General features: G+C 48.8%; 2 protein-coding genes across 2 annotated transcripts in view; one reads left to right on the forward strand and one right to left on the reverse strand.

The window, feature by feature from the left end:
• Positions 1-3,716, reverse strand: part of UBQLN4 (ubiquilin 4) — a 48,690-nt gene extending 44,974 nt beyond the window's left edge. Inside the window, exon 1 of the mRNA XM_089657018.1 lies at positions 3,544-3,716. Coding sequence (XP_089513144.1) covers positions 3,544-3,657 — 114 coding nt within the window. The 5' untranslated portion in view covers positions 3,658-3,716. The remainder of the gene's footprint in view (positions 1-3,543) is intronic.
• Positions 3,717-4,204: 488 nt separating this feature from the next.
• Positions 4,205-16,503, forward strand: LAMTOR2 (late endosomal/lysosomal adaptor, MAPK and MTOR activator 2). Its single transcript, XM_089657019.1, has 4 exons — positions 4,205-4,337; positions 7,314-7,476; positions 12,647-12,736; positions 13,805-16,503. The coding sequence occupies exons 1-4, from the start codon at positions 4,270-4,272 to the stop codon at positions 13,859-13,861; spliced, it is 378 nt and encodes a 125-aa protein (XP_089513145.1). The 5' UTR covers positions 4,205-4,269; the 3' UTR covers positions 13,862-16,503.
• The last annotated feature ends 8,124 nt before the right edge of the window (positions 16,504-24,627 follow it).

Consider the following 24,627-nt stretch of genomic DNA (forward strand, 5'->3'; position numbering starts at 1 on the left):
CCCAAGACACCCCACATTGCCAGACAAGCCATCTGAAGACCCCAGGTACTCTGTGAGCCTAAGTGACCCACCCAGGCGCTTAATCTGCTCCAGATGAGCCATCCAAGAATCCAAGGAACCCCACCCACCTCATAATTTCCACAGGTAGCCTGATGACTTATTCAGGAACCCAATGGCAACCCCCTCTCCCAGGCATGCCACAAACCTCATCTGAAGACCCAAGGTACCCTGCAGTGCTGAACAACCCATTCAGGAACCCTATTGCACCCTTCACTGCCAGGCACATCATCTGAGGACCCAAGGTACCCCGATGACCCATCTGGGGACCCAAAGCATCAAACACTCCAAGATCTTATAAGAACCCAGGGAAACACGTTGCCCCAGATAGCCCATCCAGAAAACCAAAGCAACCAGCAGTCCCAATAGACCCAACTGGGGATCCAAGATACCCAGTATCTGCAGATGGCCCCTCCAAGAAATTACACTCCCAGATACACCATCTGAAGACCAAACGTACTCTGTGGTCCCATATGACCCATCCAGAAACCCAAAATATCCTACACACTCCATCTGTACACAAGGTATCCTGTGGCCCAAAATGACCCAAGTAGGAACCCCAGGTACCCTGCAGCCTCAAAACGACCCATCCAGGGGCCCAGGGCACCCCACACTCCCAGTCATTCCATCTGGTGACCCAAGGCCCAGCACATTCTCGGACAAGCCATCTACACAGCCAAGGTACCCAGTGGCCCAAAATGACCCATCTAGGAACCAAAGGCACCCTACGATCCCACATAAGCCCCCAGAGGAATCCATGTACCCCACAGTCACAAACAAGCCATTTGAAAATCCAAGGTAGTCTGTGGCACCAGGGACACAGTAAACCTGTCTGGGGACCCAAAGCACCCTGTGCCTGAAAATGAACGGGAACCTACAGTAACACACACACTCCCAGTCAACCCATCAGAGGGCCAAATGTACCCTGCAGTCTCAAATGACCCATCCAAGGGCCCAAGACACCCCAAAATCCCAGACACTCCATCTGAGGACCCATGGTACCCTAGGCAATCCATCTAACCCAGATGACCCATCTGTGGACCCAAGGCTCTGCACATTTTCAGACGAGCCATCTACCACCCACGGTACCCCATGACCCCTGAAGACCCATCTAAGGACTCAAAGCACCCTGGAGCCTCAAACGACCCATCCAGGGACCCAAGGCACCCCAACAATTCCAGTCAACCCATCTGAGGACTCAATGTACCCTGCGGTCCTAGATTACCTGTCTGGGAACCCAAGGTACCCTAGGCACTCCATCTAACCCAGATGCCCCACCTGTGGACCCAAGGTAGCACACATTTTCAGACAAGCTATCTACTACCCACAGTACCCCATGACCCATCCAGGAACCCAAAGCACTCCACATTCCCAGTCACCCCATCTGAGTACCTAATGTGCCCCATGGCCAAGGATGATCCATGCAGGAACACAAAGCACCCCACACTCCCAGTTACCCCATCTGAGTAACTAAGGTACCCCATGGCTTGAGATGACCCACTCAGGAACCCAAGGATTCCCACAATCCCAGTCACCCCATCTGAAGGCTCAAGGTACCCGATGAGCCCAAAATAACCCACGCAGAAACCCATCTGAGAACCCAAGGTACCCTGCAGCCTCATACTACATGCCTGATGAAGGGGGTCCTGTGTGGCTTTAAAATGTTGCCGTGCTTTGCTTTGATGTGATCGTTCAACAAAGCTTTGGACCCATTACGGAGTTCCTTGGTGTGCTGGTGACCCATCCTTTGCTTGACAGCCTTAAATGTCCCAAGAAACCCAAAAGTGATCCTCCACACCAGGCACTCTACACCCAATATGACCCATCCAGGGGCATAAGGAACACCATAGGAGGACCCAAGGTACGCTGCAGCCACTAACTACTTATCCAGGGACCCAAGGCAGCCCACACTCCCAGTCACCCCATCTGAGTACCTAAGGTACCCCATAGCCCAAGATGGCCCATCCAGAAACCCAAAGCACCCCACCTGTGTACCTAAGGTACCCCATAGCCCAAGATGATCCAGAAACCCAAGGATTCCCACAATCCCAGCCACCCCATCTGAAGACTCAAGGTACCCTGTGGCCCTAGATGACCTGTCTGGGAACCCAAGACACAGCACACTCAGAAAAATCAATTAGCACACAAGGTGCCCCAAATGAACCATGCAGGAACCCAAGGAAACCAATCTGAGGACCTAAGGTACCCTGCAGCCTCATACTACATGCCTGATGAAGAGGGTCCTGTGTGGATTTAAAATGTTGCTATGCTTTACTGTGATCGTTCAACAAAGCTTTGGACCCTTTACAGAGTTCCTTGGTGTGCTGGTGACCCATCCTTTGCTTGGCATCCTCAAATGCCCCAAGACACCCCAAGGTGATCCTCCACATCTAATATGACCCATCCAGGAGCAGAAGGCACACCATATGAGGACCCAAGGTACCCTGCTGCCACTAGCGACCCACCCAGGGACCCAAGGCAGCCCACACTCCCAGTCACCCCATCTGAGTACCTAAGGTACCCCATAGCCCAAGATGACCCATCCAGGAGCAGAAGGCACACCATATGATAAGCCGAGGTGCCCTGCAGCCTCAAATGACCCAATCCAGGGACTCAAGGCCACCCACACTCCCAGTCACCCCATATCCCAAGATGACCCATCCAGGAGCAGAAGGCACACCATATGAGGACCCGAGGTACCCTGCAGCCACTAACGACCCATCCAGGGACCCAAAGCCACCCACACTCCCAGTCACCCCATCTGAGTACCTAAGGTACCCCATATCCCAAGATGACCCATCCAGGAGCAGAAGGCACACCATATGAGGACCCGAGGTACCCTGCAGCCACTAACGACCCATCCAGGGACCCAAAGCCACCCACACTCCCAGTCACCCCATCTGAGTACCTAAGGTACCCCATAGCACAAGATGACCCATCCAGGAGCATTAGGCACACCATATGAGGACCCAAGGAACCCTGCAGCCTAAAATGACCCATTTAGGGACCCAAAGACCAGCTACCCCACACCCAAGAGGACCACCCTGGAGACCCAAGGCACCCCACAACCCTTGTGTGAACTTTAGACACCCCTCACCTACCTAGTGACCACTTTGGGGCCCCAAGACAGATCCAGGCAAGGATATATGAAATCTGGAAGGATCCCCAACACCCTTCACCCCCCATACAGACCCCAATGTCACTCACTGACCCCTCCCCCACCTCTGCCAATAGCAAAGCACAAAATTGCCAAATAATGCAATATAAACATACAGCAGTTGCCCTTAGCAACCAACGAGGCCTCTCCACCTCCTCTGAATTTTAAAAATGGTTGCTCTGGGCAACAGCCTATGAGAACAGGGTCACGTGAGGACCTGTTGCCCATAGCAACTGTTTTTACTCGTCAGCAGCCCCAGGACCAGGTTGCTCCGGGTAACAGCAGCCCATGTGCTCCAATGGTAGACCTCAGCTCAGAGCTCCCCTCACCTCTTTGACGCTGGCCGTCTCCCCTATCACAATCTCCTCCTTGTCTTTGGGTGTCTTCACCGTGACCCGGATCAGGCCGTTACCCGGCGCACCGTCAGCGCCGCTCTCCGCCATCTTCTGCACACCCGCCCACCCAGAGGAGGAACGCACGAGAACGAGCCCGCCGCGCTTTGTCTGACGCCGCTGCAGCGACCCCCTAGCGGCCCGGAGGAATCCACGCCTCTCTGCATGTGCTGCGTCATCCTCAGCACCAGCCGATCCTATCTCGGCCAATCGCCGCGCTACTTCCAAACGAGGCGCGAAACGCACACAGCTCACGACACACCAGCCGACCAATCAGCCGTCAGCTCTTTCTTCAAACGGAGGTTCGGCCCGCATCGTTCGCGCGCTACCAAGACGGCTTGGCCAATCGCCGCCTTGCGTCCCCCAAGCTGAGGCTTGAGGCGCACCGTGCGTTCCAGGGCCTAGCGCGTTACTACGGCAACTCAGGCCTAAGGCTAAAGTTGATTTTAAAAGCTCTTTTATTCTGACATTTTCCACCAGCAGCGATATGTTTCTTTGCCCCTGAGTGACACAAGGCTCCCCTGGGTGAATTTTGGGCGGTAATTTAGAAGGCTGGGGAGGTGGACTGGGAGGGGTCAGGTCACATGATTGCATCCTGTGACTGCAGGAAGGAGAGGCAGCTGAGTGGTGTCTCATTCTGCTGAAGCAGTGTGCTGGACTAGTATGTTGAGGCCCAAAGCTCTGACCCAGGTGCTCAGCCAGGCCAACACTGGGGGTGTGCAGAGCACTCTGTGAGTATGACCCTTCCCTTCCCCCCTCCTGGCCCTGTAGGCCCAATGTTTACAAAGGGGATCCCCAGGAGAAACAGAAAATGAGGGGGGCATCGCCATGGCTACCTGAGAGAGGAGGTAGAGATCAGGGGGTGAGCAATGCACACCACTGGTACACCCAAGCAACAGGTGCACTTTTAAAACCCCCTTCTGGGGGTACCGCCACCTTCGGGGTTCGTTCAGACGGGTGCTGCTTGCGAGCGCCTTCTGTTATTGCGCCTGCATCCTCACTGAACTGCGCGCAGGTAGCCTATAGAAGTAGATGTGGCAGCTACATGGACGCTGCCACATGCCAACATATGTCATGCATGCAGGAGCTGTTCCATGGATCTGAACGCACACGGTTGGCATTGGGATCAGAGCACCTGCACCCTTTGCTGTTGCGCCTGCATCCTCCCCATGCTGTGCGGTGGATGCAGATGCAACGCCTGCACGGGCACAGCCGCATGTCAAGATATGACAGGCATACAGTAGTGGGCGCACAGATCCCAATGTAGACCGTGTGCGTTCAGATCTCTGCACCTGCATGCATGTCATATTTTGAAATGCGCCTGTGTCGGCGCTGCGTCTGCATCCACCGCTATAAGATGCCTGCGCACAGGTTTGGGAGGATGCAGGCGCAATAGCAAAGGATTCAATGGAGACCGTGTGCATTCAGATCCCTGCTCCTGCATGCATATCGTATTTTGAAATGCGCCTGTGTCGGCGCTGCGTCTGCATCCACCGCTATAGGATGCCTGCGCACAGCTTGGGGAGGATGCAGGCGCAATAGCAAAGGATGTGGGTGCATGGATTCAATGGAGACCGTGTGCGTTCAGATACCTGCACCTCCTGATGCATGCATGTCATATTTTGTAATGCGTCTGTGTCCATGCAGGTGCTGCATCTGCATCCACCTCTATAGGATGCTTGCGCACAGCTTGGGGAGGATGCAGGCGCAATAGCAAAGGGTGTGGGTGCGTGGATTCAGTGGAGACCGTGTGCGTTCAGATCCATGCACCTTCTCCTGCATGCATATCGTATTTTGAAATGCGTCTGTGTCGGCGCTGCGTCTGCATCCACTGCTATAGGATGCCTGCGCACAGGTTGGGGAGGATGCAGGCGCAATAGCAAAGGATTCAATGGAGACTGTGTGCGTTCAGATCCCTGCACCTGCATGCATGTCATATTTTGTAATGCGTCTGTGTCCATGCAGGCGCTGCGTCTGCTTCCACTGCTATAGGCTGCCTGCGCAAAGGGGGAGGATGCAGGCGCAATAGCAAAGGATGCGGGTGCACGGATTCAATGGAGACCGTGTGCATTCAGATCCCTGCACCTGCTCCTGCATGTATGTCATATTTTGAAATGCGTCTGTGTCCGTTCAGGCGCTGCGTCTGCATCCACCTCTATAGGATGCCTGCGCACAGCTTGGGGAGGATGCAGGTACAATAGCAAAGGGTGTGGGTGCGCGGATTCAGTGGAGACAGTGTGAGTTCAGATCCATGCACCTGCATGCATGTCATATTCTGAAATGCCTCTGTGTCCATGCTAAAAATGGTATATTGCAGTTTGCTGAGGGTTTATCCAGAAATTCTAATATTTCAAAACGCATCTGTGTCTGTGCAGGCGCTGCATCCACCTCTATAGGGTGCCTACGCACAGCTTGGGGTGGATGCAGGCGCAATAACAAAGGATGTGGGTGCATGGATCCCAGTGCTGACCATGCGCGTTCAGATCCATGCACCTGCTCCTGCATGCATGTCAAATGTTGGCATGCAGCTGCATCTATGTAGCTGGTGAATCTGCATCCACCTCTATAGTCTCCCTGCGCACCGCTTGCGCAGGATGCAGGCGCAATAACACAGGATGCGGGTGCACGGATCACAACTCGGACCGTGTGCGTTCAGATCCATGCACCTGCTCCTGAATGCCTGTCAAATGTTGGCATGCAGCTGCATTTGTGTAGCTTCTGCATCCACCTCTATGGGATGCCTGCATGCAGTTTGGGGAGGATGCAGGCGCAATAACAGATCTGACAGACTTTGATCTGACAAGTCGCACCGATGTGAACCAGGGCTTAAAGTGGTATTGAACCCTCTGTATTTTTTAATTTAAAGGGTTAGTTCACCTTTTCAGAAAAAAATGAAAAGGCGTACTAACAACCTACACCCTCCCCACCCCCAGTCCCCGCTGTACTTACCATTGCGGGTGATGAGCTGTCAGCACCAGTGTAGTGGTCGGGGGATTTCAATTCCGCACTCTTCTCCCCCTTCTTCCTGTAGAGCTGGATGGATGGATCAGAGCAGGTCTCTGAGCCTGACGCTGACCAATCAGAATTACTCTGATCACCCTAGAAGACCTGCAGGAAAAAAAAAAAAAAAAAAAGGGGGAAGAGCAGGGATTTCAAATCCCTGGATGGCTACACCGGCTGTGTAAGCACTGATAACTCATCACCCATGAAGGTAGGTACAGCGGGCACTGAGGTGGGTGGTGGGGAGGATATAGGGTCTTAGTACATCTTTTCATTTTTTTTTTCTGAAAAGGTGAACCTACACTTTAGCACATTCAGCACAATACAATAAATATTTCCCAGTAAACTGGTAAAGTTCTTACTTGCCGTTTACAGCTGGCAATGCTTCTGGCTCCTACACTCTCAGTGCCGCTTTCCTGAACTTCTGGTCTTCACAGGAAAGCATTAACAGTCCAATGCAGTCTGGAAAAGGAGGATGTAGGAAGAGCAGGGGAGCACCTTCCTATCCTAGGCCATGGGGCTGTGCGTTTCTATTGATGTACACAGCACAGAGGGACATATATCTAGTCCCTGCATGCAAGGGTGACTCCATAGGATGCTACAAATGCCGAAACGCGAGGCAGTGGCTTAAACAGGAACCCAGGCAAGGATTAAACTGACCGTAGAGGAACACATCCCCCTGACCCCCTGTGTTTTGTTTCCTCCAGGCTCCTGAACAATGAAGGCTCTCTACTTGCATATTCTGGTTATGGTGACACAGATGCCAGAGTTACAGCTGCTATTGCTAGCAACATTTGGGCTGCCTATGATAAAAATGGACACCAGGCCTTCAACGAGGACAATCTTAAATTCATCCTTATGGACTGTATGGTGAGTGTTGAAGCGGCTATTGAGGTTCGACTTTAAGGGTTCGTTCACCTTTTTCCTTTTTTTTTTTATTCAGAAAAAAAAAAAATTAAAAGGTGAACTAACACTGTATACCCTCCCTACTCCCTCCCCGGCCCCCCCCACTGTTCTGACCTCCGGGGTCGCTAAGCTGTCAGATCCCACACAGCCAGTCCAGCAGTGGGGGGGATTAGAAATCCCCGTTCTCCGTGCAGCAGATGGACCGGATCAATTCACTGTGACGGTGCAGACCAGTCGCAATCAGTCTGATCCATTCTAGAAGAGCTGCACAGAGAAGAGCGGGGGTTTAACCCATCGTCACCACCACAACTACCATCACCACCACCACCACAACTACCATCACCACCGCCACCACAACTACCATCACCACCGCCACCACAACTACCATCACCACCGCCACCACAACTACCATCACCACCGCCACCACAACTACCATCACCACCGCCACCACAACTACCATCACCACCGCCACCACAACTACCATCACCACCGCCGCCATCACCACCACAACTGCCATCACCACCACAACTGCCATCACCACCACAACTGCCATCACCACCACAACTGCCATCACCACCACCACCACCACAACTACCATCACCACCACCACAACTACCATCACCACCACCACAACTACCATCACCACCACCGCCACCACCACCGCCATCACCACCGCCATCACCACCACCACCGCCATCACCACCACCACCGCCATCACCACCACCACCGCCATCACCACCACCACCGCCATCACCACCACCACCGCCATCACCACCACCACCGCCATCACCACCACAACCGCCATCACCACCACAACCGCCATCACCACCACAACCGCCATCACCACCACAACCGCCATCACCACCACAACCGCCATCACCACCACAACCGCCATCACCACCACAACCGCCATCACCACCACCACAACCGCCATCACCACCACCACAACCGCCATCACCACCACCACAACCGCCATCACCACCACCACAACCGCCATCACCACCACCACAACCGCCATCACCACCACCACAACCGCCATCACCACCACCACAACCGCCATCACCACCACCACAACCGCCATCACCACCACCACAACCGCCATCACCACCACCACAACCGCCATCACCACCACCACAACCACCATCACCACCACCACAACTACCATCACCACCGCCACCACCACCGCCATCACCACCACCACCGCCACCACCACCACCACCGCCATCACCACCACCACCGCCATCACCACCACCACCGCCATCACCACCACCACCGCCATCACCACCACAACCGCCATCACCACCACCACCGCCATCACCACCACAACCGCCATCACCACCACAACCGCCATCACCACCACAACCGCCATCACCACCACAACCGCCATCACCACCACAACCGCCATCACCACCACAACCGCCATCACCACCACAACCGCCATCACCACCACCACAACCGCCATCACCACCACCACAACCGCCATCACCACCACCACAACCGCCATCACCACCACCACAACCGCCATCACCACCACCACAACCGCCATCACCACCACCACAACCGCCATCACCACCACCACAACCACCACCACCACCGCCACCACCACCGCCACCACCACCACCACCGCCACCACCACCACCACCGCCACCACCACCACCACCGCCACCACCACCACCACCGCCATCACCACCACCACCGCCATCACCACCACCACCGCCATCACCACCACAACCGCCATCACCACCACAACCGCCATCACCACCACCACCACAACTACCACCACCATCACCACCACCACCACAACTGCCATCATCACCACCACCACCACCACAACTGCCATCATCACCACCACCACAACTACCACCACCATCACCACAACCACCAACGCTATCACCGCTACCCAGGGGTATATTTACCACAGGGCATTTGCCTAGGGCGGCATTTTTCAGGGGGGCAGCACCGCCCTATTGGAGGAAGGTACAGAATAAGGGACACATGCAGCTTATGGACCAGATGAGATCTGAGAGAGGCGGAGGGGTGCCTGACTCTTGTTCTTGGGGATGTTCAGAGCTGTGAAGGTGAGCGTCTTTCTCTCGCTGGGAAGGGAGTGGCCGGTGTATGGGGGCAGTGGTAGTGGAAGGCTCTCTCGGGTGTGGGGGGTTGTTGGTCAATGAGGCTCTCTCTGGGGGGGTCGGTGAATTTTGTGTTGCCTAGGGCAGCACAGATCCTAAATACATCACTACCACCACTGGGACGTCTGTGTGGGATCTGACAGCTCAGCAACCCCTGAGGTCAATAAAGTGGGGATGGGGGGGGAACTGGGTGTACGGTATTAGTTCTCCTTTTACATTTTTTTTTCTGTAAAGGTGAACTAACACTTTAAGTTTATTTTATTTATATCAGCACAAGGGACAGTATTGAATGAGAAGTGTCCCTTATGCTGGTGGCTGCTTTTTTCAGTCCTCTACAACCCCCCCCCCCCCTTAGTAATCGTCAGGTTCTGCGGGGACCATTACAAGCCGTTGGACCTGTCATAGGCACTCGTCCAGAATGCCGACTATGCCCGCCCTTTCTACCCCCCTCCTCCATTCATAAAAGTTAATGTAGCTTCTCTCCTTCCTTCATTCATCCACCCATCCTCCAGCCATAGAGCATTTTTCATTGCTGGAAGCTATACGACTTCTATGAGTGGAGGAAAGAGACAGAAAGGGCGGCCATAGTCGGCGATTTCCTACGACAGGTGGGGGGGGGGGGTAAAAATTCCATTGACCACCAATGACTGGGTGGGGGGAGGAGAGTTTTTTTTATTGGTACTCTTTGAGTGCAGTGGGCAAAATTTAAAGGCTAAGTGCACCTTTACCACCCCATAGCTGCTTGTTTCTTCATTTGAAATGAAACCAACTTGGGGTATCAAAAAGGAGTCATTTGGGGATGTTTGTACTGTCCCGGCATTTGGATTTATTTCATATTAACCACTTGACCTCTGGAAGGTTTTACCCCCTTCATGAGCAGGGCATCTTTTTTGCTATTTAGCACTGCACTACTTTAACTGGCAGTTACGCGCTCATGCAACGTTGTATGCAAACTACATTTTGTGTCCTTCTTCTTCTTCTTTTTTTTTTTTTTTTTTTTTTTTTTTTTTTTCACACACAAGAGAGCATTCTTTTGGTGACATTTTATCATCACTGGGATTTTTATTTTTTCTTATATAAACGAAAAAAGGCCAAAAAAATTTTCAGAAAAAACCCCAATGTTTTTAAATTTCTGTTTTAACCACTTTATGTAGACGGGCCGGACGGGAGCAGTGCTGAAGCTGGTCGCCGTTTATAAACGGCCCCCCGCATTCACTGCTTGTGTGCGCTCCCTGGGAGCTTGCGGCACCGCAATCCGGTGACCAAATGCTGTACAGGACCTCTGTGCGAGGTCCCGATCATGTGATCACTGATTGGCCAATCAGTGATTACATGAAGAGGGGTTAGCAAGATGTCACTTCTGACATCATTGCTTACTACGTGTGAAATCTGTGAATGATCACAGAGATCACATAGTACAGGGCTATTCACAACAGCCTTGTACCATGTGACAAGCTGTGACCAATCACAGCTCACACAGTATTTTTCAATGACTGCAGGAATGCAGCCAGAGAGGAGAAAGTATTGCTTTTACAGGCTTTATGGGTGTAAAAGCAATCAGTGTAAAAAAAAGAAAAAAATCTTCATCACCCCCTACAAGTAGTACAGTGTCACCATGGTGACATTGTACTGCTAGGGTGACAGTATGTTAAAAAAAAATCTTCATCACCCTCTACAAGTAGTACAGTGTCACTATGGTGCTTCGCCGCAGCAGAGCTAAATTATTATTTTTTTTTTTCTTCACATACCAGCACTAATGCCGGTCATAGACGGTTCGAAAATTGGCCGATTTTCCCACTGTTAGTGGGTTAATTGGTCGGCCGGTTTTCGGGTATTTTGCACTTAGAGATTATGGGTCATGTTTGGAAACGGCTGATTTTTCACAGCAATGATGGCCGAATCGGACGATCGTTTTAACGGAAAAAAAATTGCGCATGAGCCGTGACCTGCAAGGAACAGAAGTTTGGCTATTATATGAGGTGAACTTTATGATTAAGTCGGCCGATTTTTGGAATCGTTGGTGGTAATGTCGGCTTAACGAACAATCGATTTTTCGTTTATCGTTTGAAAAATCGGCTGATGTTCGACCGGTCTATGGCCTGCACAAGGACTGCTGTGTGCAGGGAGTCTGGGAACACCAGGGCACCCAGCCGCTGCCTCTCCGACGGCGATGTGACAGGACGGCTTTGTCCTCCCTGCTCTCTCCTTGGAGGTTGCGCCTGGACACCCGTTCCATTGCTGCTGTCACCCATCGGGGATCGGATCTGAGTCGGCAATCAGGGCGGGAGCTTAGGGTGTGTTTTGGTGTCGGGGTACCCAGGCTGTGTTGGAGCAGATATGGCAGGAGGAGAGGTGCGCGAGCCATGGATTCGGGCAAAGCCTGTAGTGGGGTTTCGGGAATTTCTGTGGTGGGGGGGATTTGTGAAAATTGTTGAGAGGTTTTTATTGTCCTTTCTAGCCAGCCTGTAACCCAGACGTGACGGCGTTGCATCGAGGTTATTGGCTGGCCACTCTGCTGTAAGTCAGGTAGGGGGCGCAAACAGGGGCGGACTGACAACTCATGGGGCCCCCGGACAATAGGGGATCATGGGGCCCCTGTGTCCTTGCCCAAACTCAAAAAAGACTATGAAAAAGGTACCAGGGTCATCTCATGGGGCCCCCTACTGACCCCGGGCCCTCGGGCAGTGCCCGAGTTTCCAAACGGTCAGTCCCCCCCTGGACAGAACCAAAAGCAGTGGATGGCGGGAGACGGGACGGCGGAATGCAGAACTGCAGGCTTTGAAAATCTGTAAATGGCACAGCAGGGTGAGGATCACAAAAGTAGGTGACTGTGAATTTCTAAGATCTTGCTTTGCTTTAATATCTATTCTCTCTCTAAGGGGATCTGGCATGGCAGTGGACTGATTGAACCTTGGGATATCAGTGTTGTATCCTTTGTTGCTCCTCATTGGTAGGGGAGTTATTGCCTTGTCTGATGACTTGTCTGTTGCTGCCCCCTGCAGGAAGGCCGTGTTGCGATTACAAGAGTGTCCAACCTGCTGCTGTGCATGTATGCCAAGGAGACTGTTGGATTTGGCATGCTGAAAGCGAAGGTAAGGCGCTGCTGCCAGATTGCATCCATGTACAGTGTTAGCCATCAAGGGGTAAATACGAGGAGTTCCAAACATGGCAAAATAATGAAACTGATAGTTGGTGTGCCAAAATAATATCTAGTGATTGCAGAAAAATGACACACCGACACTTGGGGGTCTAGAACAATGACACACTGACACTTGGGGGTCTAGAACAATGACACACTGACACTCGGGGGTCTAGAACAATGACACGCTGACACTCAGGGGTCTAGAACAATGACGTGCCGACACTGGGGGTCCCAGAACAATGGCGCGCCGACACTGGGGGGTCCCAGAACAATGGCGCGCCGACACTGGGGGGTCCCAGAACAATGGCGCGCCGACACTGGGGGGTCCCAGAACAATGGCGCGCCGACACTGGGGGGTCCCAGAACAATGGCGCGCCGACACTGGGGGGTCCCAGAACAATGGCGCGCCGACAATGGGGGGTCCCAGAACAATGGCGCGCCGACACTGGGGGGTCCCAGAACAATGGCGCGCCGACACTGGGGGGTCCCAGAACAATGGCGCGCCGACACTGGGGGGTCCCAGAACAATGGCGCGCCGACACTGGGGGGTCCCAGAACAATGGCGCGCCGACACTGGGGGGGTCCCAGAACAATGGCGCGCCGACACTGGGGGGGTCCCAGAACAATGGCGCGCCGACACTGGGGGGGTCCCAGAACAATGGCGCGCCGACACTGGGGGGGTCCCAGAACAATGGCGCGCCGACACTGGGGGGGTCCCAGAACAATGGCGCGCCGACACTGGGGGGAGTCCAGAACAATGGCATCCTGACACTTGGGGGGGAGGGGGGGTTCAAGAACTATGGCACACTGACACTTGGGGGTGCAAAACATACTGTAAGGAATTGTGGCTTTGTTATATGTGGTCAAGTTTTTGATTTGGTTTAGTAACACTTTAAATAGTTTTTTTTTTTTGTTTTGTTTTTTTTTTAATAATTCACAGCTGTTATAATTGGCAATTTTATAATTTCCTGCAGTTCGATGTTCATGTGGTTTCTAATCCCCTGTTTTTTCCTTTTAGGCCCAAGCATTAGTCAGTTACCTGGAGGAACCTTTAAATCAGGTGTCTGCGAGTTAGGAGGGACGAGGCGCTGACAACTGCCTGCCTGTGTGTGTGTGTGGAGCAAACCGTGAACTGAGACTATGCGGGAGAACTGATACGTGAAGGACTGTGGTCACTGCCGAAAACACATGTTGTCTACATGATGCTTCTGCCATTCTGTTTGATCCTGTACTGCAGGCAGCCTATCACTAGAAATCATTTCCATATCCATGTCTAAGCTTCGCTCAGTTTGCTTTTTTACTATTAAGAGAATCTATCACTTTGCTGGTTAGTAGCAAAATGGACAGGTTCTCTTATAATCCCACCCACTGATACTTCTCTTTGTTGATTTTATTCATTCGTTACAGCCCTTTGTAAATACCCGATCTTCTAGGTATGAGGGAAGCCTGTAACTTTCTCCCCTTCCTGTAAGGAGGCAGTGCTAAGAGTGGTCTGTGGTCTTCTTCCCCTCCTCCGAGGAGGCAGTGCTCAGAGCGGCATATGACCTTCTTCCCCTCCTCCGAGGAGGCAGTGCTCAGAGCGGCATACGACCTTCTTCCCCCTCCTCCGAGGAGGCAGTGCTCAGAGCGGCATACGACCTTCTTCCCCTCCTCCGAGGAGGCAGTGCCCAGAGCGGCATACGACCTTCTTCCCCTCCTCCGAGGAGGCAGTGCCCAGAGCGGCATACGACCTTCTTCCCCCTCCTCCTCCGAGGCAGTGCTCAAAGCGGCATACGACCTTCTTCCCCCTCCTCCTCCGAGGCAGTGCTCAGAGCGGCATACGACCTTCTTCCCCCTCCTCCTCCGAGGCAGTGCTCAGAGCGGCATACGACCTCCTTCCCCTCCTTCGAGGAGGCAGTGCTCAGAGCGGCATACGACCTCCTTCCCCTCCTTCGAGGAGGCAGTGCTCAGAGCGGCATACGACCTCCTTCCCCTCCTTCGAGGAGGCAGTGCTCAGAGCGGCATACGACCTCCTTCCCCTCCTTCGAGGAGGCAGTGCTCAGAGTGGCCTATGGCCTTTTTTATTCTCCGAGAGGAGGCAACAATCAGAACTACTTGTGACTTTTAAACTCTTGAGGAGGAGGCAGCACTCGGAGTGGCCAGTAACCTTCTCCCTCTCCTTTTAAGGAGACAATGCTCAGAGGGCCTGGTGACCTTCTCCCCCTCCTCCGAGGATGCAGTTTTAAGAGCAGAATGTGACTGTCTCCCCTCCTCTGAGGATGCGGTGCTTGGACCAGCCTGTGACCTTCTCCTCCGATGATTTGGTGCTCAGAGCAGCCTGTGTCCTTCTCCCCCTCTTCCGAGGAAGGGGTGCTCAGAATGGCATAGGACTTTCTCTGCCTCCCCCGAGGATGCGGTGCTTAGATCGTACTGTGACCTTCTCCCCCTCCTCCTCCAAGGCAGTACACAGAACAGCATGTGACCTTTCTCCTTCCCATGAGGAAGCAATGCTCAGAGAGACATGTGACCTTCTTCTCCCCTTTCTCTGTGGTGGTAGTGCTAAGAGTGGCCGGGGACCGTATCCTCCAAGGAGGCAGTGCTTTGAGTGACCTTTTACCTTCCCCTCCTCTGAGGCAGTGCACAGAGCAGCATGTGACCTTTTTTCCCCTCCCCTGAGGAAACAATGCTCAGAGAGACATGTGACCTTCTCCCCCTTCTCTGTGATGGCAGTGCTAAGAGTGGCCTGTGACCTTATGCTCCAAGGAGGCAGTTCTTAGACCTTTTTTTCTTTCTCTCCCTCCTCTGAGGCAGTGCGCAGAGCAGCTTGTGACCTTCTTCTCCTTCCCCTGAGGAAGCAATGCTCAGCAAGACATGTGACCTTCTCCCCCTCCTCCGAGGCAGTGCGCAGAGCAGCTTGTGACCTTCTTCTCCTTCCCCTGAGGAAGCAATGCTCAGCAAGACATGTGACCTTCTCCCCCTCCTCCTCTGAGGCAGTGCACAGAACAGCATGTGACCTTCTCTGTCCCCTGAGGAAGCAATGCTCCTAGAGACTTGTGACCTTCTCCGTGGTGGCAGTGCTAAGAGTGGTCTGGGACCTTATCCTCTAAGGAGGTAGTGCTTAGAGCGACCTTTTACCTTCCCCTCCTCCGAGGAGACAATGCACAGAACAGCATGTGATCTTTTTCTCCCTCCCCTGAGGAAGCAGTGCTGAGTGAAATGTGACCTTTTCCCCCTTCTCAGTGAAGGCAATGCCAAGAGTGGCCTGTGACCTTCTCTTCCAAGGAGGCAGAGCCTAGAGCAGCCTGTTACCTCCCTGTCCCTCAGAGCAGCCAATCACCAGGCCTAAAAGCTGTCACATGCGGAAGGGTAGCAGGTGATCTAAACTGCCTGCGATGGAAGAATGGGGTGACGGTAAAAAGTTGCCACGGTGGGTATCAGTAGGTGGGGAAGGAGGTTTCTTAAGAGAACCTGTCACTTTGCCCTCAGTGGTCAGAGGGACAGATTTCAGGGCAAAGCGACAGATTTCCTTTACAATGGCCACATTTTTGGTTTGTGGTGGAAGCCGCACGCCATTGCTGTACAAAAGGCAGAAATCTATCATTGTATTCTCATTCTGTACTCCGCTGAGTGTGCAAAAGATTTATTGAAAGAGCAAAAAAAAAAAAATGTGTGTATATAGGCCGGAAATTTTGTGGGAAAATGAAATGGAAAAATAGTAAAAAGTATTTAAATATGAAACCGTGTTTGTGCTTCATTGATCGAAACCAGTTGCGCCGGGCGATTTGCGGTGAAAATGGACTTCTCAGTAACATTACAAGTCTCCATGATTACACTGAGGTCCAACTTATGTTATTCAAACAAAAAAATAATAGTTGGACTCCAGTGACTTCGGCCTAGTCACCAGTCTGCTGCAGGCAAGAGTTAGAATTCCCTTAGTCTCCCCTCCCCCAGTGATCATTCTGTTCTGTCTCTCCAATCGAAGCATTGAAAGTGTGATCTCTGTAACTTACAGTTGTGATGAGATAGCGACAACTCCAATCTTAGTTGAATAACACAGGCAGTGACTCGATCCAGACAACACCTTGTAGATCTTGAGAAGTTTATTCCATAAACTGAGACAATCTTACAACAGTGAACATCTGATAGGTCAAAAGATCATAATGTGTCCTGCTTCATGACATGAGGCTAGAGCTGCAATGCCTTACTGGGAAAAGGGGTGGGGCTATCTATACAGCATGAACTAATCCAGGGGAAAGGGAGGAGCAGAGACAAAATACAAAACACTTAACCACTTCAAGTCCGGACACTTTCCCCCCTTAAATTCCGGACACTTCCCCCCCCCCCCCCTTCCAGTCCGGACACTTCCCCCCCCTTCCAGTCCGGACACTTTTCCCCCCCCTTCCAGTCCGGACACTTTTCCCCCCCCTTCCAGTCCGGACACTTTTCCCCCCCCTTCCAGTCCGGAGACTTCCCCCCCCCCCCCCCCTTCCAGTCCGGAGACTTCCCCCCCCCCCCCCTTCCAGTCCGGACACTTCCCCCCCCCCCCCCCCTTCCAGTCTGGACACTTCCCCCCCCTTCCAGTCTGGACACTTCCCCCCCCTTCCAGTCTGGACACTTCCCCCCCCTTCCAGTCTGGACACTTCCCCCCCCTTCCAGTCTGGACACTTCCCCCCCCTTCCAGTCTGGACACTTCCCCCCCCCCCCCTTCCAGTCTGGACACTTCCCCCCCCCCCCCCCTTCCAGTCTGGACACTTCCCCCCCCCCCCTTCCAGTCTGGACACTTCCCCCCCCCCCCCCTTCCAGTCTTGACACTTCCCCCCCCCCCCCCTTCCAGTCTTGACACTTCCCCCCCCCCCCTTCCAGTCTTGACACTTCCCCCCCCCCCCCCCTTCCAGTCTTGACACTTCCCCCCCCCCCCCCCTTCCAGTCTTGACACTTCCCCCCCCCCCCCCTTCCAGTCCGGACACTTCCCCCCCTTCCAGTCCGGACACTTCCCCCCCCCCCCCTTCCAGTCTGGACACTTTCCCCCCCCCCCTTCCAGTCTGGACACTTTCCCCCCCCCCTTCCAGTCTGGACACTTTCCCCCCCCCCTTCCAGTCTGGACACTCCCCCCCCCCCCCTTCCAGTCTGGACACTCCCCCCCCCCCCCCCCTTCCAGTCTGGACATTCCCCCCCCCCCCCTTCCAGTCTGGACACTCCCCCCCCCTCCCCCTTCCAGTCTGGACACTCCCCCCCCCCCCCCCTTCCAGTCTGGACACTTTCCCCCCCCCCCTTCCAGTCCGGACACTTCCCCCCCCCCCCCCCCCCCCCCGCTTCCTGTCCAGGCCAATTTTCAGCTTTCAGCGCTATCACACTTTGACAATTGCGCGGTCATGCAACACTGTACCCATGTGAATTTGTTAGCATTTTTTTAAGACAGATAGAGCTTTATTTTGGTGGTATTTATTCACCACTGGGATTTTTATTTTTTATTTTTTTTGATATATAAATGAAAATGTCCAAAAATTTTGAAAAAAAGTGTTTCTTATAAAATTTTGCAAATATATAATATTTCATCATAAATCTTGGCCAAAGTTTATTCCGTTATCGTTTTAGAAAAAAAAAAATAACCCAAATTAGTTTATAACCAAAAATTATAATTTAAAAAAAATGTTTTTTTACATTTTTATTCTAATTTTTATATAAAAAAAAAAAATTATTTTTATATATATATATATATATTTTTTTTTTTTAACTTACTGTCACCCTAGCAATACAGTGTCACCATGGTGACACTACTACTTGTGGGGGGTGATGAAGATTTTTTTTTTTTTTTCACGGATTGCTTTTACACCCATAAAGGCTGTAAAAGCAATCATTTCTCCTTCTCTCTGGCTGCATTCTTGCAGCCGTTGAGAAATACTGTGTGAGCTGTGATTGGTCACAGCTTGTCACATGGTACAAGGCTGTTGTGAATAGCCCTGTACAGGGGCGGACTGACCATTTGGAAACTCGGGCACTGCCCGAGGGCCCGGGGTTAGTAGGGGGCCCATGAGCCTTTTTTGAGTTTGGGCAAGGACACAGGGACCCCATGATCCCCTATTGCCCGGGGGCCCCATGAGTTGTCAGTCCACCCCTGGCCCTGTACCATGTGATCTCTGTGATCATTCACAGATTTCACACGTAGTAAGCAATGATGTCAGAAGTGACATCTTGCTTACTACTCTGCATGTGATCACTGATTGGCCAATCAGTGATCACATGATCGGGACCTCGCGCAGAGGTCCCGTATGACGATCAGTGTTCCGCTGTGTCCGGAGGATACAGCGGGCACCGGATCGCGGTGCTGCGCGCTCCCAGGGAGCGCGCACAGTCCAAAATGGCGGGTGCCGTTTATGAACGGCAACCTGCCCCTAGACTGCCACCGTCTGGCCGTTTGTATACAGCGGCCAGGTAAAGGCATATGACAGTCATGTGAAACATGACACATTCAGACTGTACAGATAGGGCCCCGTGTTAGAAACCAAGGGGCCCCATATAGCCAACCTGGCAGGGGCCCCTCTTCCATAAATGAAAAACATAGTTTACGAGGCTTCGGTTATGAATGTACACAGTGAGTGATTGGTACCGATCACTTATTGTGTTCATTCGGGAAAGGCAGGGGCTGGTAAATGTGACTCTCTCCCCCACTCTCCATCCTGAAAGATCTTATTGTGTGCCTGCAGCTACTGAAAGGAGAGGAGGGGATCTTGTAGCACTGCGGGGGTGGGGCACACAGGGGAAAACGTATGGTTCGCAGGGAGGGTGATGGGTGTGGCGGGGGGGGGGCAATTAGTTGAACCGATCCCCTGTATTGCTCTCTCTGCAGCAGCTGAGAGCCAGCGGGAAGGAAAGGAGAAGAAGCTTTCAGATGCTGCAGGGTCACACGGGATCGTTTCCAGTAATTACACCTCCCACCATACCGATCACCCTCCCTGCCCACATCCAATTCACCCAGCTGCCTTGCCCCCCCCCCGCTGGCCTGGGCCCCCTACAGGAGGACTGGTGGTCCCCCCCCCTTATGCACGGCCCTGTGTACAGTGTAACTTTGTAGCCAGTAACAAGTGGAGAGGCTGCAGTAGGGGGCTGATCTGTGTCAGACATTTGTGAACACAGCCAAAAACTACACGGACACCAGGATTTACATGTTTGTGTTGTCTCTAAGACGTCATCCTAGCCCAGAAGGTAGGTGCTGACCTTGCATGATGTCCGAACAAAGATGGTGCCACCCTTTCAGGAGAAGAAAAAAAAAAAAAAGGTAGCTGAAGGCATTGTCAGGGGGTTTTGTGATGCGAGAAAATAAATACCTGAAAGTGTTACATTGATACAGCATATAAAAATAAAAAAAAAAAACTGGTGACCGCGGTGCCATTGAGAAGGTACAGGAATCGCGTTCAGTCTGCGCACATGGCCGAACGCAAAGTCCGTGAAGGCTCGGCAAAACCCTTCAGCAGATGCAATGTAATTCTCGACCAGGCAAGAAAGGAGGAAGTGTCCGCTCTCAAGATTCATGGCAGGATCAACAAGTTTTTTGTTTTTGTTTTTTTTGTTTTGTTTTCTTTCTTGTTTTGGTTTTTTTTTTGTTTGTTTTTTTAGTTCTTTTTTTTTTTTTTTTTTTTTAGTTTTTGGGTTTTTTTTTTTTTTTTTTTGCATTTATGGAACAGATGTAACAAAATGCTTCAAAAGGTATAATCGGGAGCCCAAGAGGAAGCAAAAAAGAGAAGTTCATCGCTAGGGGTTATCTATCCTTCCAATGTAAACTGACAGTTCTTGTTCGGCACTTCCTGTTTCTCGAGAAACGCCATGCCGCCATCGCTGGGGTGCAAGGAGACAGGAAGTGAGGCTGCAGGAGATCAACAGCACCAAGATGAAAAAAAAATAAAATAAAAATGATGAAAACAGATCTTTATTAACCACTGGATGATTTTACCCCCTTCGTGACCAGCTTCTTTTTTTTTTTTTTTTTTTTTTTGCTATTCAGCACTGCGCTACTATAACTGTCAATTGCGCAGTCATGCAACACTGAACCCGAATGAAATGCATATCTTTTTTTCACACAGAGCTTTCTTTTGGTGGTATTTGATCAGCACTGGGTTTTAAAAAATTTTTCTTCTCACAATAAACAAAAATACAGGCGTACCTCGATTTAAGAACACCTCGGGAAACGTAAATTTTCGGTTTACAAATGAAAATCCATTCAAAATAACGCCGCGGTTTACAAATTTTTTACACAATACGAACGGATTAATTGGTTTTCAATGCATTGACAAATTGCTTTTTAATCATGTCCCTGTATAGTATTTATGCCTTTAAACTGCACTTTATAAAGAGTTTTGAACAGAAGACTTTTTTTGTAACTTTTTTTTTTTTTTTTTTTACTTTTTTCTGACTTCCGGAATGGATTAATTGGTTTTCAATGCATTCCTATAGTAAACCGCGTTTCGGTTTCCGAATTTTTCGCAATGCAAATTTTTTTTTTTTTTTCTCTGACCTCTGTAACCGATTAATTGATTTTTTTTCAATGCATTTACGAATTGCTTTTTAATCATGTCCCTGTACAGTATTTATGCCTTTTAAAGTGCACTTTATAAAGAGTTTTGAATGGATAAGACTTTTTTTTTTTTTTTTTTAAACTTTTTTCTGACCTCAGGAACGGATTAATTGGTTTTCAATGCATTCCTATGGGAAACCGCGTTTCGGTTTACAAATTTTTTGCAATGTGAAAAGTCCCGCAGATTGAATTACAGTTTTTATACCTTTTAAAGCCCACTTTATAAAGAGCTTTGAACGGATAAAAGACCTTTTTTTTTTTTTTTTACTTTTTTCTGACCTCCAGAACAGATTAGTTGGTTTTCAATACATTTACAAATTCATTCTTAATCACATCCCTGTACAGTATTTATGCCTTTAAGGAACTTTATAAAGAGCTTTGAACAGATAAAAGACTTTTTTTTTTTTACTTTTTTGTTTTTACTTTTTTTCTGACCTCCGGAACGGATTAATTGGTTTTCAATGCATTCCTATGGGAAACCGCGTTTCGGTTTACGAATTTTTCGCAATGTGAAAAGTCCCGCAGATTGAATTACAGTATTTATACCTTTTAAAGTCCACTTTATAAAGAGTTTTGAATGGATAAAAGACTTTTTTTTTTTTTACTTTTTTTTTTTTTCTGACCTCCTGTAACGGATTAATTGATTTTCAATGCATTTACAAATTAATTTTTAATCATGTCCCTGTACAGTAATTATGCCTTTAAAGGCACTTTATAAAGAGCTTTGAACAGATAAAAGACTTTTTTTTTTTTTTACTTTTTTTCTGACCTCCGGAACGGATTAATTGGTTTTCAATTGAAAATCCATTCAAAATAACGCCACGGTTTACAAATTTTTTACACAATACGAACGGATTAATTGGTTTTCAATGCATTGACAAATTGCTTTTTAATCGTGTCCCTGTATAGTATTTATGCCTTTAAACTGCACTTTATAAAGAGTTTTGAACAGAAGACTTTTTTTGTAACTTTTTTTACTTTTTTCTGACTTCCGGAATGGATTAATTGGTTTTCAATGCATTCCTATAGTAAACCGCGTTTCGGTTTCCGAATTTTTCGCAATGCAAATTTTTTTTTTTTTCTCTGACCTCTGTAACCGATTAATTGATTTTTTTTCAATGCATTTACAAATTGCTTTTTAATCATGTCCCTGTACAGTATTTATGCCTTTTAAAGTGCACTTTATAAAGAGTTTTGAATGGATAAGACTTTTTTTTTTTTTTTTTAACTTTTTTCTGACCTCAGGAACGGATTAATTGGTTTTCAATGCATTCCTATGGGAAACTGCGTTTCGGTTTACAAATTTTTTGCAATGTGAAAAGTCCCGCAGATTGAATTACAGTTTTTATACCTTTTAAAGCCCACTTTATAAAGAGCTTTGAACGGATAAAAGACCTTTTTTTTTTTTTTTTACTTTTTTCTGACCTCCAGAACAGATTAGTTGGTTTTCAATACATTTACAAATTCATTCTTAATCACATCCCTGTACAGTATTTATGCCTTTAAGGAACTTTATAAAGAGCTTTGAACAGATAAAAGACTTTTTTTTTTTTACTTTTTTGTTTTTACTTTTTTTCTGACCTCCGGAACGGATTAATTGGTTTTCAATGCATTCCTATGGGAAACCGCGTTTCGGTTTACGAATTTTTCGCAATGTGAAAAGTCCCGCAGATTGAATTACAGTATTTATACCTTTTAAAGTCCACTTTATAAAGAGTTTTGAATGGATAAAAGACTTTTTTTTTTTTTACTTTTTTTTTTTTTCTGACCTCCTGTAACGGATTAATTGATTTTCAATGCATTTACAAATTAATTTTTAATCATGTCCCTGTACAGTAATTATGCCTTTAAAGGCACTTTATAAAGAGCTTTGAACAGATAAAAGACTTTTTTTTTTTTTTACTTTTTTTCTGACCTCCGGAACGGATTAATTGGTTTTCAATTGAAAATCCATTCAAAATAACGCCACGGTTTACAAATTTTTTACACAATACGAACGGATTAATTGGTTTTCAATGCATTGACAAATTGCTTTTTAATCGTGTCCCTGTATAGTATTTATGCCTTTAAACTGCACTTTATAAAGAGTTTTGAACAGAAGACTTTTTTTGTAACTTTTTTTACTTTTTTCTGACTTCCGGAATGGATTAATTGGTTTTCAATGCATTCCTATAGTAAACCGCGTTTCGGTTTCCGAATTTTTCGCAATGCAAATTTTTTTTTTTTTCTCTGACCTCTGTAACCGATTAATTGATTTTTTTTCAATGCATTTACAAATTGCTTTTTAATCATGTCCCTGTACAGTATTTATGCCTTTTAAAGTGCACTTTATAAAGAGTTTTGAATGGATAAGACTTTTTTTTTTTTTTTTAACTTTTTTCTGACCTCAGGAACGGATTAATTGGTTTTCAATGCATTCCTATGGGAAACTGCGTTTCGGTTTACAAATTTTTTGCAATGTGAAAAGTCCCGCAGATTGAATTACAGTTTTTATACCTTTTAAAGCCCACTTTATAAAGAGCTTTGAACGGATAAAAGACCTTTTTTTTTTTTTTTTACTTTTTTCTGACCTCCAGAACAGATTAGTTGGTTTTCAATACATTTACAAATTCATTCTTAATCACATCCCTGTACAGTATTTATGCCTTTAAGGAACTTTATAAAGAGCTTTGAACAGATAAAAGACTTTTTTTTTTTTACTTTTTTGTTTTTACTTTTTTTCTGACCTCCGGAACGGATTAATTGGTTTTCAATGCATTCCTATGGGAAACCGCGTTTCGGTTTACGAATTTTTCGCAATGTGAAAAGTCCCGCAGATTGAATTACAGTATTTATACCTTTTAAAGTCCACTTTATAAAGAGTTTTGAATGGATAAAAGACTTTTTTTTTTTTTACTTTTTTTTTTTTTCTGACCTCCTGTAACGGATTAATTGATTTTCAATGCATTTACAAATTAATTTTTAATCATGTCCCTGTACAGTAATTATGCCTTTAAAGGCACTTTATAAAGAGCTTTGAACAGATAAAAGACTTTTTTTTTTTTTTACTTTTTTTCTGACCTCCGGAACGGATTAATTGGTTTTCAATTGAAAATCCATTCAAAATAACGCCACGGTTTACAAATTTTTTACACAATACGAACGGATTAATTGGTTTTCAATGCATTGACAAATTGCTTTTTAATCGTGTCCCTGTATAGTATTTATGCCTTTAAACTGCACTTTATAAAGAGTTTTGAACAGAAGACTTTTTTTGTAACTTTTTTTACTTTTTTCTGACTTCCGGAATGGAT

Source organism: Staurois parvus, unplaced genomic scaffold (genome assembly GCF_062004578.1).
Source record: "Staurois parvus isolate SC_StPar_1 unplaced genomic scaffold, SC_StPar_1.0 ptg000956l, whole genome shotgun sequence".
In the NCBI taxonomy this organism is placed as follows: Eukaryota; Metazoa; Chordata; class Amphibia; order Anura; family Ranidae; genus Staurois; species Staurois parvus.

Bases quoted from the DNA above. Each gene is read 5' to 3' on its own strand.
- LAMTOR2 (XM_089657019.1), top strand. From the start codon at position 4,270: ATGTTGAGGCCCAAAGCTCTGACCCAGGTGCTCAGCCAGGCCAACACT. The intron at 4,338-7,313 runs GTGAGTATGACC...TGTTTCCTCCAG, and splicing joins GGGGGTGTGCAGAGCACTCT to GCTCCTGAACAATGAAGGCT. The intron at 12,737-13,804 runs GTAAGGCGCTGC...TTTTCCTTTTAG, and splicing joins TTGGCATGCTGAAAGCGAAG to GCCCAAGCATTAGTCAGTTA.